At 36.4% G+C, this 17,437-nt stretch overlaps 1 protein-coding gene across 1 annotated transcript in view; it reads right to left on the minus strand.

Annotated features, from left to right (window-relative positions):
* Positions 1-1,277: 1,277 nt before the first annotated feature.
* The window catches only part of SNX6 (sorting nexin 6), a 28,402-nt gene continuing 12,242 nt past the window's right edge, over positions 1,278-17,437 (minus strand). The window contains exons 7-14 of the mRNA XM_058026328.1: positions 17,019-17,114; positions 15,659-15,764; positions 13,197-13,272; positions 11,884-11,923; positions 10,669-10,755; positions 9,605-9,764; positions 8,466-8,551; positions 1,278-1,963 (exon numbers count right to left, since the gene is read on the minus strand). Of these exons, the coding sequence (XP_057882311.1) occupies positions 1,910-1,963; positions 8,466-8,551; positions 9,605-9,764; positions 10,669-10,755; positions 11,884-11,923; positions 13,197-13,272; positions 15,659-15,764; positions 17,019-17,114 (705 nt within the window). The 3' untranslated portion in view covers positions 1,278-1,909. The remainder of the gene's footprint in view (positions 1,964-8,465; positions 8,552-9,604; positions 9,765-10,668; positions 10,756-11,883; positions 11,924-13,196; positions 13,273-15,658; positions 15,765-17,018; positions 17,115-17,437) is intronic.

A 17,437-nucleotide genomic window follows, 5' to 3' on the forward strand; every position in this document is an offset into this window, starting at 1 on the left:
GCGGCGAGGAGCGGGCAGGCTCCTTCCCTTTACTCCACAGAGTTGCAGGTCCTCGAGTCACGCTTTAAGCACTTTTTACCAGAGTTACCGAGCCACAGTTAGAGCTTTAAGAGACACACCCAATACCAAGAGGCTTGGAAAAAATTTAATGAGCTAGTAACACTCAACAGCGAGGACTAATCGAAAAACTGTTCCCACATCCTACTTAAAATATTTACAATATTGTTAACTATATATACATTGTCATCGTTGTCCCTTGTAGTCTATTTATAGATGAGTTCCTTAGGAATTATACCTGTTATATCTAGAAGATGAACAGCACAGTATTGGTGCAGTAGGCATTGCTGGGAATACTCTCTGTACTAGCTAAGTTGCCAAGACCCACTGGGCACTGGGCATCGAAGCCTGAGGTGATGGGTACATGAATCAAAGCACAATGCAAACTGCTCTGCCATTGCAATGTTTTGATGTGCAAGGCAGCAGGGTAAGTATAGAACACTGTGCAATTTACCCTATCTGAGAGAAACAAAACAAACCACACGCCTCTGTGTGGCAGTACAGGGCATCTGTAATCAGACATTTACTTACACTGATCTGCATTTTCAACCATACCATTCACCCAAACTTTGCTGCTCCACTGAAGGCCTGCAAACAGCATATATTGCTTATAAAGCAGAAATCCCACTGTGATGAGTGATTCATCAAGTAAAGCCTCATTTTATGACATTGTGAAATCACACAACATAGCAGCACCTCTTGGGAAAGGGTCATAGTTCAAGGAAGGGAGACCAATCAAGACAACTAACAATACTGGATTCATAGCTCTAAGTCTTAAGTCCAGTTAGCAGAGTGAGATCCTCTTAACACACTCCTTTACAGGGGATACCTTCACTTTTTTCCTGAAGCAAAACATTTTATCTGTGTGACAGTGGGGCAGTATTACTTTTCACTGATTTTTTATGCACCTTCTGAACTCCCTTCTGCTACTTTATTTCCCCTTTCTAAGAAGAAACCCAGGAAGTTCTCTCAAATGTATTTCTGCCACAGAAATTGCAGAGTCAGCCACCAAGCTCAAAACAATTTAAGTACAACACTGGGTAGGAAAGTCACAGACAAACAGATAAAACCTGAGAATGCAAGTGAAAAGTACTGGGCGAGTAGTGTCAGACCAATCCAATACTTAGTCAATGGTTTTTACACGATGAATAGAGAAAAAAACAAATTAATCTAATTTACTAGAAAATACTAAGCTTATATATGATACAGTGTCTGCATCATTTTAGAAAAATCACTGATTTCATGGTTTATTTTACAATAATTGGATTAGTCTACAAGTTAAGGCAAACATACTAATGCATCTGCTTTTCTTTTTAAATCATAGTTATAAAGGTTACACAAAGTTCTCCAAAATTTCTAAGAAATGTTCACAATTGAAAAAAAGATAAGTTTTTTGATATAAGTACATGGAAAAAAAACTAAGACAGTGTATACAATGCCATTATAGTAACAATATTCAAATATCTAATGGTAATATTTAGGCCATTTGAACAATGTGCCTCATATGGTGATCTTCAGAAATTACTTACAAAGGTAAATAAGATTGCAGCCGTATCATAGTATTCATAACATGAACATTATTATATTGGCTATTTTCACAAAACCCGAGCATTTGGTTTCTGAACAATGAAAGCGTATAATGATTAAATAAACATGAATATGTATGTATAACAAGTATGCTGTTCATATAGTCTGGAGCTACTTTCACATGTTTAATTCTTTTGAAAGAAGAAGCTTGCTTATGTGCACTTTGTCAAATGTTTTCTCCAGGGAATTGTAAATGCCTATTTAAAGTCATGAAAACAAAATCCAGAGGAGGGCAGCCCTTGTTAGTGGGAGGACGGACCGTAGCTTATGTGTCACCATTTAACACTGCCAGGCAGCTCTGCAGAAGCTGTAAGTTACCCTGTAAAAATAAAGAAAAATATCACCACATTTGTCTTCTTTCTTTTAAGCTTGTGACAGAACAATGTTTTTTAAATAGCAATGACACAACTAAAGAAGAATGGACAGGCTTTGAACTTATGGAAAAATATGTGTAACTTTTGTATTCAAAGTTTTTTTGAATGTAGGAATATAGCATCATGGAAATAAAGATAGCCAATCTGAGATTCAAAAACAAGCACTTAACACCCTTTCACATTTCTTCCTAGAGGTCTAGTTTGGCCACAAAATCTATTCATTGCAGAGCACTCTCTCAGCAATGAAATTCACAGTTGCAAATTTTAAAATATTTTATATAGCAGGGCCAGTGCTCTGTTTCTAGAAGGAGATCCCCTAAGTCTAAGTATTCATGTGTTACTGAATACTGTGAATACTGTATTCATCAGCAAATATGAAACAATTCATAGCACTCGGGATCTCCTCACTTACAGCAGCCATTTGAGCTGACAGCTTTGTTCAAGGAGGAGGCCCAGTTAGAAAGACAGCAGACTGACTGACATGCTTAGCCAGGTGCTTTAGCCATGGAGTTTAGCCATTACAGCTGGAGCTACAGCAGTGATTACCAAAACATTAACTCAACTCTAAGCCAAGCTCTGGCCGCCTTTCCAAATACAGTTTTTAATCTTATTTAAAGCATTCTGGCTCCACCATAAAAATATACAGACTGGTTTTCAGGTATCTGAATTAATTTAGAGAACTGATACTGTTTTGATTTAAGCAGATGTGATTGATAAGCCAGAATTTACTTTGCAGGGAAAAAACACCACCAAAACAACTCAGTATTTGTATGTTCATTCACGTATGCTTAGATCACTTTAAACAACTAGCTATTCACTATGAAATACCTGTACTACATTTGTTCCCAAATCTGAAATCTCTATGTAAGAAAAAAATGTTGGGCTGTTGACAGTGTTAAGAGTAATTCCTATCAGGTTCAGATAAAATGCAGGAACAAAGCAGTCTGAATGCCCAGTTATGAACATGGAAGAAACTGCTGACTTCTAAAACAATTTCTGGAACAAAAAAGAAATGTATAAAAAATTCAGACACACAAAAGCATCTAAGTATCTGTGATTTCCATGCCTTTCATAAACAGTCCACAGAAGTCCTTAAGAATTTGTAAATACTCCTTCAGTTAAAAGTACTCCAATGACTTGTGATAGATAAGCAGGACATTCATCCCTCAGCCTCAAAAGCTAAAATCATAATTCTATGCCCACTTCAGGTTCTTATAATCCAGATTAAGCAATTAACTGATTTAAAGGCTTAAAAACAGATTCCCAGTTATGCCTACTAAATCCTTCTCAGTCTTATCTAGAAGACAGCAATATCAGTTACAGCTTCAACAGCTTTTTTGTCTCTTTATGTCTAGACTGACAGAGGACAGTGACAAGGTATTTTTCAGAATGCTTGTAATTTGGTGACATGAATAAATTCTATATAAGCAAGATACATGAGGACATGTACCCATCTTTGTGGTGTACAGGATTCATAAATTTAAGGTCTCTGCTACTGAAAAGCTGATTCTTGACTGTAATGATCTAATGAATTGAAAGGAATACTTCAATCTGAAGTCTTCGGTCTTCAAATGGAATTCAATCTGAAGTACACTTATGGACTGCACACATTACCTGTAACTAAAGTGTGACAATAACCTTTTGGCCATCTTCTTACAGAAGCATGAAGTAGATTTGTAATTTACAGACCATTATGTAGCACTCTAAAAAAAACAGTTACCAGAACATCTGTGCTGGGCTGGGGTACAATTAATTTTCTTCTCAGTGGCTAATATGGGGATATATTTTGGATTTGTGCTGAAAATTATGTTGATAACATAGAGATGACATAATCATTGCCAAGCAGCTCTGACTCTGCCTTTCCTGCTTCTTGTACTGGCACGCTGGAGAAGTGGCTGGGGGTGCACAGGAGATGGGAGGGGACACAGCTAGGACAGCTGACCCCAAGTGACCAAAGGGATATTCCAGACCATATGACATCATGCTTAGTATATCATGTGGGGGAAATAAGAAGGAAGAGGGGGGCATTCAGACTATTGTCTTCTCAAGTCACTGTCACACATAATGGGGCCCTGCTCTCCTGGAGATGGATGAACATCTGCCTGCCCATGGGAAGCAGTGAATAAAGTCCTTGCTTGGCTTTGCTTGTGTGCATGGCTTTTGCTTTCCCTGTTAAACTGTCTTTAACTCAACCCACCAGTTTTCTCACTTTCCTGAGTTTTACTTGCCAGCTGAGGTTAAACCATCAAAACATCTTTTACACCTCAGTCATTTCCAGACTAAGCCAGCCAGTCTACTCAAATTTTCCAAACAGGCACATAATTCATTGTCATTAGATCAAATTAACAAAGTTCACAAGAACCACCTTATTTAAATTATAATAAATCAAGGACAATAGAAACTGTGAACCATTACTCCTTGTGGCTGCAGTATATGACATACTTGATTTACATCACCACAGCTTGAGAAAGTCCAATACATTCAGATTCAGAAAAGTGTTTCTTGCCAGCTCACACTCCTAAACTGCAGATATTAAAATTATTGGCAGAACCACAGTGACACAAACATCCTTTTCAGGAAAGAAAGAATTACTGACAATACAGTTCAGCAAATCTCTTAGCACTGCATTTTGCTTACTTCCTTCTTCTATTGGCTCCAAACAGACATCTGTTGCTAGTACACAAGAAATTCTTTTTCCAAAAAACGCAGAGAGGCAAGAGTGTATATGTTAGTATTTGTGGAAAATAAATGTTTCTGTTTGTTTACATGAAGGAGGTGGCTGTGTTACGCAGTTACAATTCAATGTCAAAAGACTCACTGTACAGCCAAGGCTATGAATGCTATATGATTATAACTGTAGCAGTTTCAGCAGCTATCAAACCTCCCTTCCTGAACACAGGAATACCTCAAAATCCAACCATTTAAAATGCTGAACTGTGAACACCAAATGCAGCTTTTGCACCAAAATGGCCAAACACTGACTCAGGTCTTACATTAGCTACAGCTGCATTAAGTCATGAAGAAACACAGAACTAGCAAAACAGAAGCTAAGCACTACCTAGGGGGGGTAATCAGCCAGAATGGCCACAGAAAAAGAAATATCAACATGTTTAGAGTAGGTCACTGACCAATGATAATCTAAAGCTTCAGTTTGGCAGGTGTTCTAAATAGATCCAGGGTACATGCTGCTGCTAAGAAAGCAGCTCTCTTTTATTACCAGACCCTCCCAGAGAAAACTGTGTGTTTTGATACAAGGGATGTTGTGAAAACAAGACAACGAAAGCTTAGGAAAACCCAGAGCAACCTTCAGCCCTTCTTACTATGCAGCTGCACACATAACTGTGCCAACATAAGGGAAAGGAAGAATCATGCATCATCATCCTTCCTGGCAGCAGTCTGCCTTTTCATCATCTTAAAGCAAACCCAACCCACAGTCTGATTTTTAGCTTTTTCAAAAGTCTTGAGTTGTTATTCAAAAGGAGAAGAGGATATTAATACTTCCAAGAAGTACGTTATAGGGAAGGAGTATGAACATAACTGGGCAGAGAGGGTTTACTTAGAATTTGTATGTACAATGTCCCTGATTTACTGAGTTTATTTCCCTATGGCCCTCAAGTCTTCTAGAGCTACAGGCAGGTATAGTTCACAAAATGCAAGCTGTGCCTCAGAACCTTCTCTCAATTCTTTGGTCACTCTTGACTTCTTCTGTGCAGCAACCTCTGTATTTTAGGATTTGTGTTTTTCTTTCCACACAGAGCAAGTAACTTTAAACTGCAAGTCAAGCAGCAGCCTTCATTGTGTCCTCCAAATTCCTCCAGAAGAGCCTCTCAGGTGAGCTCAACACACAACTGCTACATCATATTTCAGCTCTATGTTTTTTGTGTGAGGCAGCTCCGAGTCCAGAAGATACACAGCTAGACTGATTCAGAAACAGATGCATCTGCATGGCATCTAGTCTGGAGGCACTCACTGCTGAAAAAGACAACCCATAATAGAAGACTTCTAGCAAAAGGCTGCAGCAGTATATCCATTGTCCCCAGACCTCCTCCCTACTTGGCTGGAAGCACACACACAGGTACACTTGGGTAATAGTTCATGTTGCAAAGTTTGTCAGCACTGTGCTCCACACTCGACTGACCAAGCAATTGCCATTCTGTTGCTATTAAAACTTCACATGTCTGCCTCCAGGAAGTGCAAAAGCACAGAGACTGCCAGCATCAGGAAAAGTATTTTGCCAAAAACCTAGAAGCAGGGGGCTTTTAGGCTGATGTAATTAATTGACTGCCTACATGAAAAACACAGCTTTCTTTTATACTTCCATTAGTCTTCCAGAGCAATTAGGTGTCTAGAAACAGCCCAGCTTAGAGCAGTCAAAACCAGGGCTACCTAGTCCTTGAAATGGAAGCATTGCTCATGATTTGCATTTCATATTCCTCTAGCACTGTTCTTCCCACATCAGGGCACAATACTATATAAAAACAAAACAAAACACAACCCAACCCAAGAAACAAGTCTTTTAATATCTTATTTTCCTCTTTTATGGAACTAACCTAGAAAGTGTCCATCAAACCATTTCATCCTTCAACACTCTGTATAGACTAATAAAAATTAAAAATTTATCCATAAGTCCCTCTTCAAATACCTTGGTTACTGCATTAATAAGAACATTTCCCATTATATAATGTTGAAAAGTACAACCCACTGTACTTGTAAATTTTGTAATAATCAAACTCAGAATTCACAGCAAGAAAAACATTGCAACCAAACCGATCCATCTGTAGCTTAGCTTGTTTTTAAATATGAAACAGTGGCATTGAAAAAGAGAATTTTCAAACCTCATGAGAAATGAAACATCTTTCATTCAACAAGTTACAGTATTTGTTAATGTTTCAAGACTTATCATTCTTAGTCAAAATGACCTTTTATTATTGTAAAGCTTTAAAGATTAAAAACTGTCTGGTGAATGGTGTGCTCCATGATAGAGTAGGTGAAAAGGGTCAGCAAAAAAAATTCACCTTCAAAAGCAGAACTACAATTCAGAGGTTCTATATCCAGCTTCATGGGCTCCTTGTTATTAAATTTACTAAGACAAGGTAAGTCACAGAGAGACTATTCAAAGAAATTAGTGTTAAACACAAGCTGTGACAACAAACTAAAGCTAAAAATCTTCAAGAACTTCCAGGTACTGAGGACACAGGAAACATGTATCAAGTTGAAAGCTACATAATTTAAGCATCTTCCCCCTGCATTCCACAGTCATTAGCTGTCAAAATTAAAGAGAATGTTATTCCAACATTGTGACTTGCATGGTTAAAAGAAGTGATTCTTTAATAGAAGACAGAGACATTGTCTAAGCATTCCACTTCAAGGCATGTGGAGACTTCAGAAAAGTCAGTTACAAGAGATGATGAAGAGTCAATGACTGAAGCAGGACAGAAGCATTCCCTTACTAAAGCACAATATGGCAAATCATTAAAAACTGTTCAAGTAAGATTGCTAGGACTATTTAAAGTAAGGACTGTTCATCTGAAAAAAAAGTCATGTGTTCCATACATTACTGATTGCTTTACCAGCAATACATAAATATCTCATTTAGCTGAACTTACACCTACAAAGATCTTTTTAAAGAAGTCCCCCAAACAACCCTTATTATTGCACATGGGTTTTACAAACAGAAGGAAGAATGACACCATCAACACTACTGAAAAGAAAGTAAAGCAGCAATACACCTCTTAACAAGTCCTTTCAACAGATATATTCTGAGTTAATTCACAGCTTCCTAACCAATGCAGTTTCAGATTTGAAGAGAAATGCTAAAGAACTGATTTTTAAAAGAAAGCTGCCTCCAGCTGTAAGACTGTTCAAATAAGAGACTGTTGTAGTCATCCATGAAACCAAATACATTGTGAAACTCAAGGACAGTACAGGCCTCCTAAAGTTATTTTCCCACAAAAATTTTTGTTCCTGAAAAGGCTATCTGCAACATGCCTCTTTTGTTAATGGTTTAAAGGCAAAAAGGTTCAAAAAGCATAGTCATCATACCAGACAGGCCAGTGTGATCTCATGCTGAATACCCTATACATCAAATCCCAAAATCTGGCTAACAGGAGAAACCACTTCCTTTCTCATAGTGAAATGGAGAGATGAAGTTTTAAAAACAGGTGAGTTTTCAAATTCTGTAGATGAAAATATCAAACAAACACAAAACTGAAGGCAAAATTCTCTTCCAGGGTATGAGTTTTCCAGAGGCACCTCAAGCATACCAATCCCTGAGACACTTCACCTATACTTCAATTTCTCTTTATTAAAGAAATTTAATCTTTATGGACAAAACTTAAAATTCTCCTTCCTGAATGTGAAGTGTGTATCATACAACAACTGAAGCCATTTTGGTTAATCAAATATTTAAAATCACTTGAAATATAGGCCAAAAAGGATCACAGTTACCTTAGCATGCTTTAATTCCAGTTCTGCTAGTTCCACCAGATTTTTTCTGAATGCTGCAACTCTTCTTGTCTTAAAGTCTATCAGTTCTATAGAAAATAAAAATGGACTCATTAACAGTATCCGTGCTAGTGACCTCAGCTATTAACAGATGGATATTCCTTCAGGATGGAAGAGGTAAAGGGCGAGAGAAGGAACAAAGAAAAACCTCACGTTTAATCTCAGCACATTCTGGGCTCACAAATACTGCCACTCACTTGGAAGAAAGGAAACCATCACTGCAGCTCCTCACCTCTAGGTAACCTTTTGTGGACACTAAGCTCTTTTGAAAAAAGACTGCCAAGTGGATGCTTTTAACATTTACTTCTCTTATTCCACTGCACTGTTCTTTCAAGGCTGATACTTGAAAGTCTTCAGGGAATATACTAAGCTAAAACTAGAGTGAACAACAGTTTGCCTTCTGCATATACCATTGCGGCTAACAGGATCACTCATTCTCCATTGTCTCATTTACAGGAATCATTAACCAGATTTACAGGCTCAAACAACTCTTCAATAATAAAAACAGAAGAGCATAGTGTTTAAACCTTGAACAGATCTGCCACAAATGATGACTCAGACACCTACTAACTCACTGAAGTTTAGCCTAAAAAGACAGTGAGTTTCCAGAAGAAAAGTAACATGCAAATAAGGTTCGTTTTCTCTACTAACCCTGTAATTCAGTGAAATCTCATTTCATTATTTCTGCCTCCTCTAATGTAGTATAGTATCTGTGACAGACTGGTCAGACTGGTGCCTTCACAGAAGAAAGCATAATTCCCCCCAAAAGGGGAATTTTAACACTAAAATATTCATTTGCTATTACTGCTAACTGTTATCATTTTGTATCCTAGCTTATGTATGTGGGGAAAAAAGATTAACAAGCAATTTGCACCTAGACTTTGCTCTACCTATCAGAGCTATAAGAAGTCAAAGAAAAATAAAATTTGAACTTTCTAAAATACGTAAATCATAATTAAAAAATAATATTCCTGCTTAGGAAACAGTACAAAAATATTTTCTTATTAATTACATTAATTCTCATTAATAACATACTATGTTAATTTCAAGTAGTAACATAGGATCAAGGACCACCCAAATACCTTGTTTTGCTGATTCAGAAATTTTCTCAAACTTCTGACAGCATATTTGCTGAGTAGTTTCAGCTTGCAGCACATCTTTATTTTTTGCTCTTGCTTTATCCAATGCCTTATTAGCATTTTCATAATCCACTAGTGACCTAGATCTTCTATATAGGAGATCCTATTAAAAAAACAAAGGTAGTATGGAGTTTATAAGACTCTACCCAAGGGTTTTATTATATTCCAAGTAATTTAAAAAATCAAATTAATTTTAGTCCTTGTTGCTGTATTTTAGTTCTTAGTAAATTATTTGCATTCACTTTACTTCATCCTCCAAGTGACAGGAATGTCCACACTAGATAGATCCACAACATAATACTCTTTGGTCTCCATCTTGTCTGACAGAGGCTAGCAACAGATGGCTTAGATCAAACTCCAAAAAGCCAAAGAAGGCAAACCATGGGAAATTTCACAGCTTCTTAGATTAGAAACAAACTACATTTAGATTATGTATCTGAAATACACACAGAGCCCAAGAAGCAGTAGTAACATTTTTTGTGCAACAGTTTGTGATCTTGTAACTACAGACGGTTACTGTCAAATGCTTGCTCATTCTGTGATACAATTTAATCATCTCACATCAAACAACAGTAAGAATGAAATTTTCTGCAAGCACAGAATGTCAAATTCAGCCCACGTGTTTTCATATCTGCACTAGTAGATTATATGAAATATCCAATTTTAATATTAAAAAAAAGCAGAATTGCTTGAAATTACAAACACCAAACACACTGCAAACACGAGAACAGCCCTTCCAGTGTTTCTTGTTACTGCATGATTTGGCCTTGACAAGTGGCTTACTCAGTTCCATACAGTCAGTCCCACATCAGCAACTACTTTTTCACTCCTTATACTCAACACAAACAGGTTTTACAGCCAAGGGAAAAACTGCAGGCTAGAGCAGACAGCATTTTAATCTATCTATATTGTGAGTTGATGAGCCCGTATCACTTTCTCTCTTTTTTTTTTTTTTTTTTTAATGTTAAAAACCCACAGTTTCACTGAACAAAAACCCATAGATTCACCTTAGCAGCTTGAGATTCCCTAAGGTAATATTTCAGAAGATCAGAAAGCTTAAGATCTTCATCAGCAGATACTCGAGCCTCTATTTTCTGGAAAAACAAAACAAAACACCACCATAAAACAAACAAACAAACAAAAACCAGTAAGCAAAAGGATCAACTTAAAAACAACCAGACTTTGGGTATTCATTTGTATGATGCAATTAAATGTACAATATGCAGTACACAACAGATGGTCTTTTTCAAAACCTAAGATCAGGCTTTAATGACAGGATACTTAAAGATGCAAAGAAGCAGTATTAGGATTTTGTATTAAAATGTAAGGAATAAGCTACTCTGCAAGCAGTAATTAGCAACTGGCTTTCTGTATTAAAAACTGCTTTTTTTTCCCCAATAGCAATTATATTTATCATATGCTAGAAAAGATGTAGAGAAATAAACTTATATTAAGAGTTGCACAAGCAGTTTTATATTGTTGTTGAAATCAAAGGAAAACAAATTTTTAAGGCACCTTTGCAGACTAACTGTGTGACTGCATGTGCTAAGTGGTCTAAAAACCAATAAACTAATTTGCTTGCATTTGAAACAGATTAGAAAGAGTCTTCAAGTGCATTTTTTAAACTCTAATTTAAAAAAGATAATTTCTGAAATGCAACATTTTGAGTCAAAGCAAGTAATTCTGTCAATTTTCTTTAAAGTATGTGTTAATGCAGATACAATTGCCAGTTTAGGAAATGCACATATCTTTCATTTAGAACTTTTCCTGATACATGGCATACATCTTCTCTCTACCAAGCCAAATAAGTAAGGCAAAAGAGAAGATATATGAAAAACTAGTTACAAGCATAAGCAATATTGCTTTTGAGTCAAATAACTGCAGAAACAGATCTTGGCTCCAGGAAAATAGCAGCATGACCACCATTGCTTTGGATTAAGGATTCAATGTCTTCATTTCTTTTATCCAAAACAAGTTCTGTGACTCCCAGTAACAAGTATGGAAGACCTCAATGCATTTTAGAGGAACAGAAGGGTATTACAGCAGACTGCCTAGAAATGTTTGGACTGAGGAGTCCAAAGGTTCATTTTACAAAACACAACTGAAATCTTACATTTTCTCATTCCATACCAGACATTGCTTAAATGCTCCATCTAGAAGCACCCATATTAATTCACATATTAATGCCTTGTTGACACATGAGTCCATTTCACAGTACATACCCTTGTTTTGTCAAATAACTCTGACACCTTCAGAAAAAACCTGTGCAAAGGAAACAGCTCATATTACAACATTGTTTTGAACAGTCTAATTTCTAGAACTCACACTATAGCCTGTGTCTGGCAATAAAGATTGCAAAGGCATTGCTTACAATTATAATTCACAGAACTCAGAAAACATACTAGTATCAAACTTCAAACATGTGGGAACTGGGCAATGTAAGAAAGGCAAGGGACAAACAAAGCACAACAGATGGATATTTTTAAGTAAAGAATAATTGCTCAGCTCCTCAAGAATTCTTTATGCTTCTGTGAATTAAACCCCTAACACCAGCACCATGGTCAATGGTCTTACACTATTATCAAGTGTCCTTTACACAAATCTGAATGTACTTTTCTTCACCCAGTAAACATGACATATGTCCTACTAGGAATTCAGGGATGCTGAGCAACAGTGTGGCAACATCTCCACTGCAGGAAACAATACAGGGCTTCAGTCCTAGAGCAGACTGAATTACAGTCAAATGATACTATTTTGACAGAGGACAGATGTGATTTCTGACACACCCTAATGGACTACAACAAATATCAATACCATCATCAAAGTACCTGGTATATAAGCTATCACCACATCTGGAAGTATATCACTGTAACTCAGGTATATTAGAAAGTTAACTTTCATGTCCTACCTGTCATCACACCGACACCAACATCACACTAACTATGTGTGTATGTGGACAAGCACTGATTTCTTTAAGCTAGTAACTAAGTTTTATAGTCAGATACACCAGGTTTCATCTTCAAGCAAACCACTGAAAGACTAAAGGACAAACATCTGTACATAGAGATACTGTTCTAAAGTTCTGGAGATCCCTGAAGATTCCTTTGTTTTCCTAAGGGCAATAAACTTGCCAGAACAGCAGAACTATTTTTCAGGATGTTGGTACACTCAAAAAAAAATCCATATACTCAGACTGAGACCTGTGCTTGCTGCATATATCAAAGAATTTGGAACATTTTTTTTTAAATGGTGAAAGAATTGTGGGTTTTTTTCCTTATTTGATGAGGACTTTTCCATCTCAACTATCCAATTTTCTACAGACTTTAGAAATTGGCATTTTTTTACAGACTAATATTAAAACAAAACTGTTAAATGCAGCCTGCTAAAGCAATGAAATACTAGAGGAGAAAAGGATTTAATGTCATACAGCTGTAATAAGTTCTGGTTTCCTCCTAACAAGAGTTACCAATCTCACAGGCCACCATTAAGACTGCTACACAGCAAATTGCCCCATAGGAAATTAACAATATCTTACTTGCATATATCTGTGGAGTCCTGCGTTCCTAATGCGTATAACGAAGAACCAATTCTATTGTAGTCATCCGCCACATCTAGAAAAACAAACAAGCACTTGTTTTAGTACCTCATTCCTCTTCTTTCTGAAAGTTTTGAAATTCCTTCCTTCAAAAATAGGTATTTTTCCAAAAGGACATGCTTTAACACAGAAGTAGAAATAAAACTGCAATCTCATCACTTAATAGGAAGGATAACTTCACACAATAAAAACAGTGGTTTCACCAAATTGTGCAGTCTGTAATTTATCTAGGAGTATTTTATGCAATTACAACCTGCTAGGTGAATTAATTGTGCAATTTTTTAATGTTTTATTTTGGTGGAAGATGTACAAACTTAATGGTTAAAGTCTGAATTTAAATATTATTTTAAAACCATTTGGGAAAAAAATCACAGTTTAACAGTAACAAAGCCTGTGTGCTTGAGAGCAGTTAATCGACCACAAACCCCAAACTACAAAAAATACAGCACTATATACTCAACACATTTTCTAGCACATCCCTGTTTTTAGAAAACCCTTACCTCTTCAATAACCAGTTACTGGTTAAAGTAGCATTAGTGTTAAATCACTTTAAACAATAAATTAGAAGCAACATTTGTAAGAAGGCTGCATAATTTCACTAGTGAGGTATTGCTATATAATATAAAAGACATAAAAACCAAATCTTTGCATACAGACCTTTTTTAAAAAGCTTTAAACATTAACTCAATGGACGACGAAAACCAACAGATCCAAGCAATGAACAGGAAAATACATTTGTTTGTTATTTCTGAAGTTTATATGCCTTTAAGCAGAATTATTTTTTTCCTAATAACACAACCTTAACAGATTGAGTGGGTCAGCTTGCACATAATTCATTACTACATACATTATCAATGCAGCTGGTTACAGTGAAGAATGGTATTAGGAAGCAATTAATCTCCCCTTCTATTCCTCCAATTTCAACATAAAAATTGATTTTACTGCTGGAAATAGCAAGTGGGTGTCTGCAAGACCTGCAGCTCTCTGTTGATCATGTTATCCATAAACTACAGATTGCCCATTTCCAAAACAGGTTCCCCAGGTCACTGCTCTACTCCTCTAGCCAGAATTCCAAAAGGTGCCATTTGTCCCGATTCACAGTTTGGCAGAAGTTGACAGTAAACACTGTATGTGATTTGAGCCTGGAAACCAATGAAGCTTTGTCATGAGATTGATCAATCCTTTCCCATCAGATCCTCTACAACCTAATTTCAAAGGATTTTCCCACTTCTACAGCCAATGTTAAAGCCTTTCTCACTCTGTAAATAAATCTTGGCACTTCATTACCATGAATGAAGTTCAGTTCTCATTTTAAGAAAGGAACTAAAACCACCAGAAACCACTTCAGGTGGGAACTGAATGCAGATACAGGGCCTTTAGCTCATGAGCCATATCTGACTCCTTCCATCTTCTAGCACAGATACTAACACTACAAAAGACACAGCATTCATGCAACAGCAAGAGAAGCATCTGAAGAACTCAGGAAATTCTTGGTTTAACATCTCATCCAATATCCATTTTAGAGATCTTATCAATGGAGATTCATGAAGGGTTTGTGACCTGGTATTGTATGAACTATATTACTGTAGACAGCAAAGACAGTATCTGTAAATCAGACCCAAACTTCAAGGAACAGACAGAATCTGGAAGATCACTTTTGATTTATCTGGGTAGAAAAACTTATAATCAAAGGCAACACAGGCCAATTTCTTCTGAGCTTCTCAAAGTACAGTAATCCTAAATCAAACACAATAGTCTAACCCAAAGATTTTTCATTTTCTCCAATAAATGAATTGCACTTGAGAAGGCCATCTAGAGCTTTCAGAAATCACAATGGCTAGCACTCAGCTCACGAAGACAAATCAACAGGCAAGTGGTAAATCTTGTCTCAGGAAGAAAAGGGATCCTGCCAACCAGACTACTCAATGTCCCCACTACACTGCTGTCCCCACTCTAAATGGCTAAAAAATGGAAAGGTACGAGCAAAGGTAACTTTTGTTAGTAAAGTAATTCAATGCTCAGTTTGCCAAGAGATTGCCCTCAATGGAAACAACCACATCCAATCCAGAACAACTGCACTAGGAGTAAAATCACCTGTACTGCCATATTACCCACCTCTACACCTAAATGACCAAATCAGACTTCTAAAAAATATTAATACTTAAAGTGCAATTCTTTTCAAGCAGACAGCAGGAAGAATACCAGGCTCTTCTTACTCCATCTACTCTACTGCAGCAAAGCCTAAACTCAGAAATTCAGACTGAACTTCTTTAGATAGGGAAGGCTACACTTGGAGAAATGAATTCACTTTTTATATGCAAAAAGTAAACTAAAAATGACTTTTCCTCACTAACAACTTCTGTACACTTTAACCAGTACTATTTTCACCCTGAAAAACTCACTTTTATGTGATCTTGTCATTTTATCAGATTTGGCAGAGGCATCTTTGACTCGGTTGTGATATTCTACAAGGAATGTTCTCTCATGTTCAAAGAAGTCATCCACATCCTACAAAAAAAGGGAACATTTAAGAAAAAGGATTTCACCCACTCTCCACAGAGCAATTGCAGAGTAAATTTGCACATTCACTGCAGGAAATGCATCTGGTTTCATTCTCTAAAACACCATTTATATGAACTGATTTCTTCTCCACTTATATCATGACCTTAAGTTTTATTAAGAATTTAGTAAGAATTAAGAATCTGCAACAAGTATCCTAAAGGTCTATATAACTAAATATGAAGGAATAGCAAAGGATCACCAAGGGTGACAGACAAACAGAATCCATGCAATCTACTCAGAAAAAGGGGAGAAGGGATGAAAGTCACCCAGCAGCACAGAGGCTGAGGTCTCAGACAAGATGATTTGAACTCCTAGCTCAGAACACTGATCCTAATGACAGACTTCTTTCAATTTGGTAAACAAAGGTAAATGTCAATATTGTCCATATTATAATTTGAGATAACTGGCTTATACTTATTTTTAAACACCCTCTAAAATTAAACACAGATGCTCAACACCATGGAATAGCCTACAAATTGGGCTTTGAACAGTATCATGAAACTGGAAGTTATTTGGACTTCATATTTTTCTCCAAGTCATAATTAATCCATGGTCACATCCACTTTCCCGTAGTTTCAAAAAAAAAAAAAAAAATTTAACCTAGACAGTTTTAACTCTTGTAAAAATTGCTACCAAATGGAAAGTCACCACTAGAAAGAAAAGAGATTATAAATCATTCTCTGCAGAATTTCTGCTTGCTATAAAAGTATCTTGTAGCTTTTGGAAAAGTATAAACGAAATTGAATTTTCATTACTTTTTTTTTCTCAGTTACATTCTTACATCTAGGAGATGGGAAAAATCATATAACCTCTACTGCTGCTCTTTGAAACAGCAGACAGATTCTAAAAGACTGGGAAAATTCACTCCATTAGTAACTTCTGAACAGAAGCAGTTGTCAGACCTAGTTCTTCTTTCCACTATATAAAATGGCAGGCCTGAACAAAAAAAAACCCCAACAAGATTATCAGTTATCTATGTATAAAAAAGGGGCTTAATTTCACAGAGTACTGAAAGGCCACAAGAAAGCTCTCAATTCATTTGTATCCAGGCCACAAGTTCTCACCCATGGTCTGCCACTAATCCTTAAGTTAAATATCACGATAAAAATCCATTTTTGTACCTATGTAAAATTCTGCTTCATTAAAAAAGGTGACAAATGTTAATACATTTTAAATCTTGCTATGTGAAGCAGTAATCACCTTTACTCCTGAAACAATGACACCATCTGCTGATTTAACCATATTTTTGAAGAAGTCTTCAAGTTTCTCTTTCTTATTTTTCCCACGAACACTCAACTGAAAAACAAATTAATTTATGTTAATTCATATTCTGGAGGTAATACAAGGTTTAAAAAATCAAATAGAACTACATATCCCTACTAGCTATACTTAAAACAGTTCTACTGTTCTCTGTTTATTCTTATACTCTGCACTAATGGGGACAGGGCACCTTGCATACAGAATGAAGACTACCTCATTCACTAGATTGTTTATCACCTAAAACACCATTCTAGGGGAAAAAAAGGAAAAAAAAAAAGAGATCAGCACCATTCTAGCACCTGCTGTACAGAGTGTTCATTTCAGTTACCAATAACACAGTATTTATCATGCACAGTATA

Source organism: Melospiza georgiana, chromosome 6 (genome assembly GCF_028018845.1).
Source record: "Melospiza georgiana isolate bMelGeo1 chromosome 6, bMelGeo1.pri, whole genome shotgun sequence".
Classification (NCBI taxonomy): Eukaryota; Metazoa; Chordata; class Aves; order Passeriformes; family Passerellidae; genus Melospiza; species Melospiza georgiana.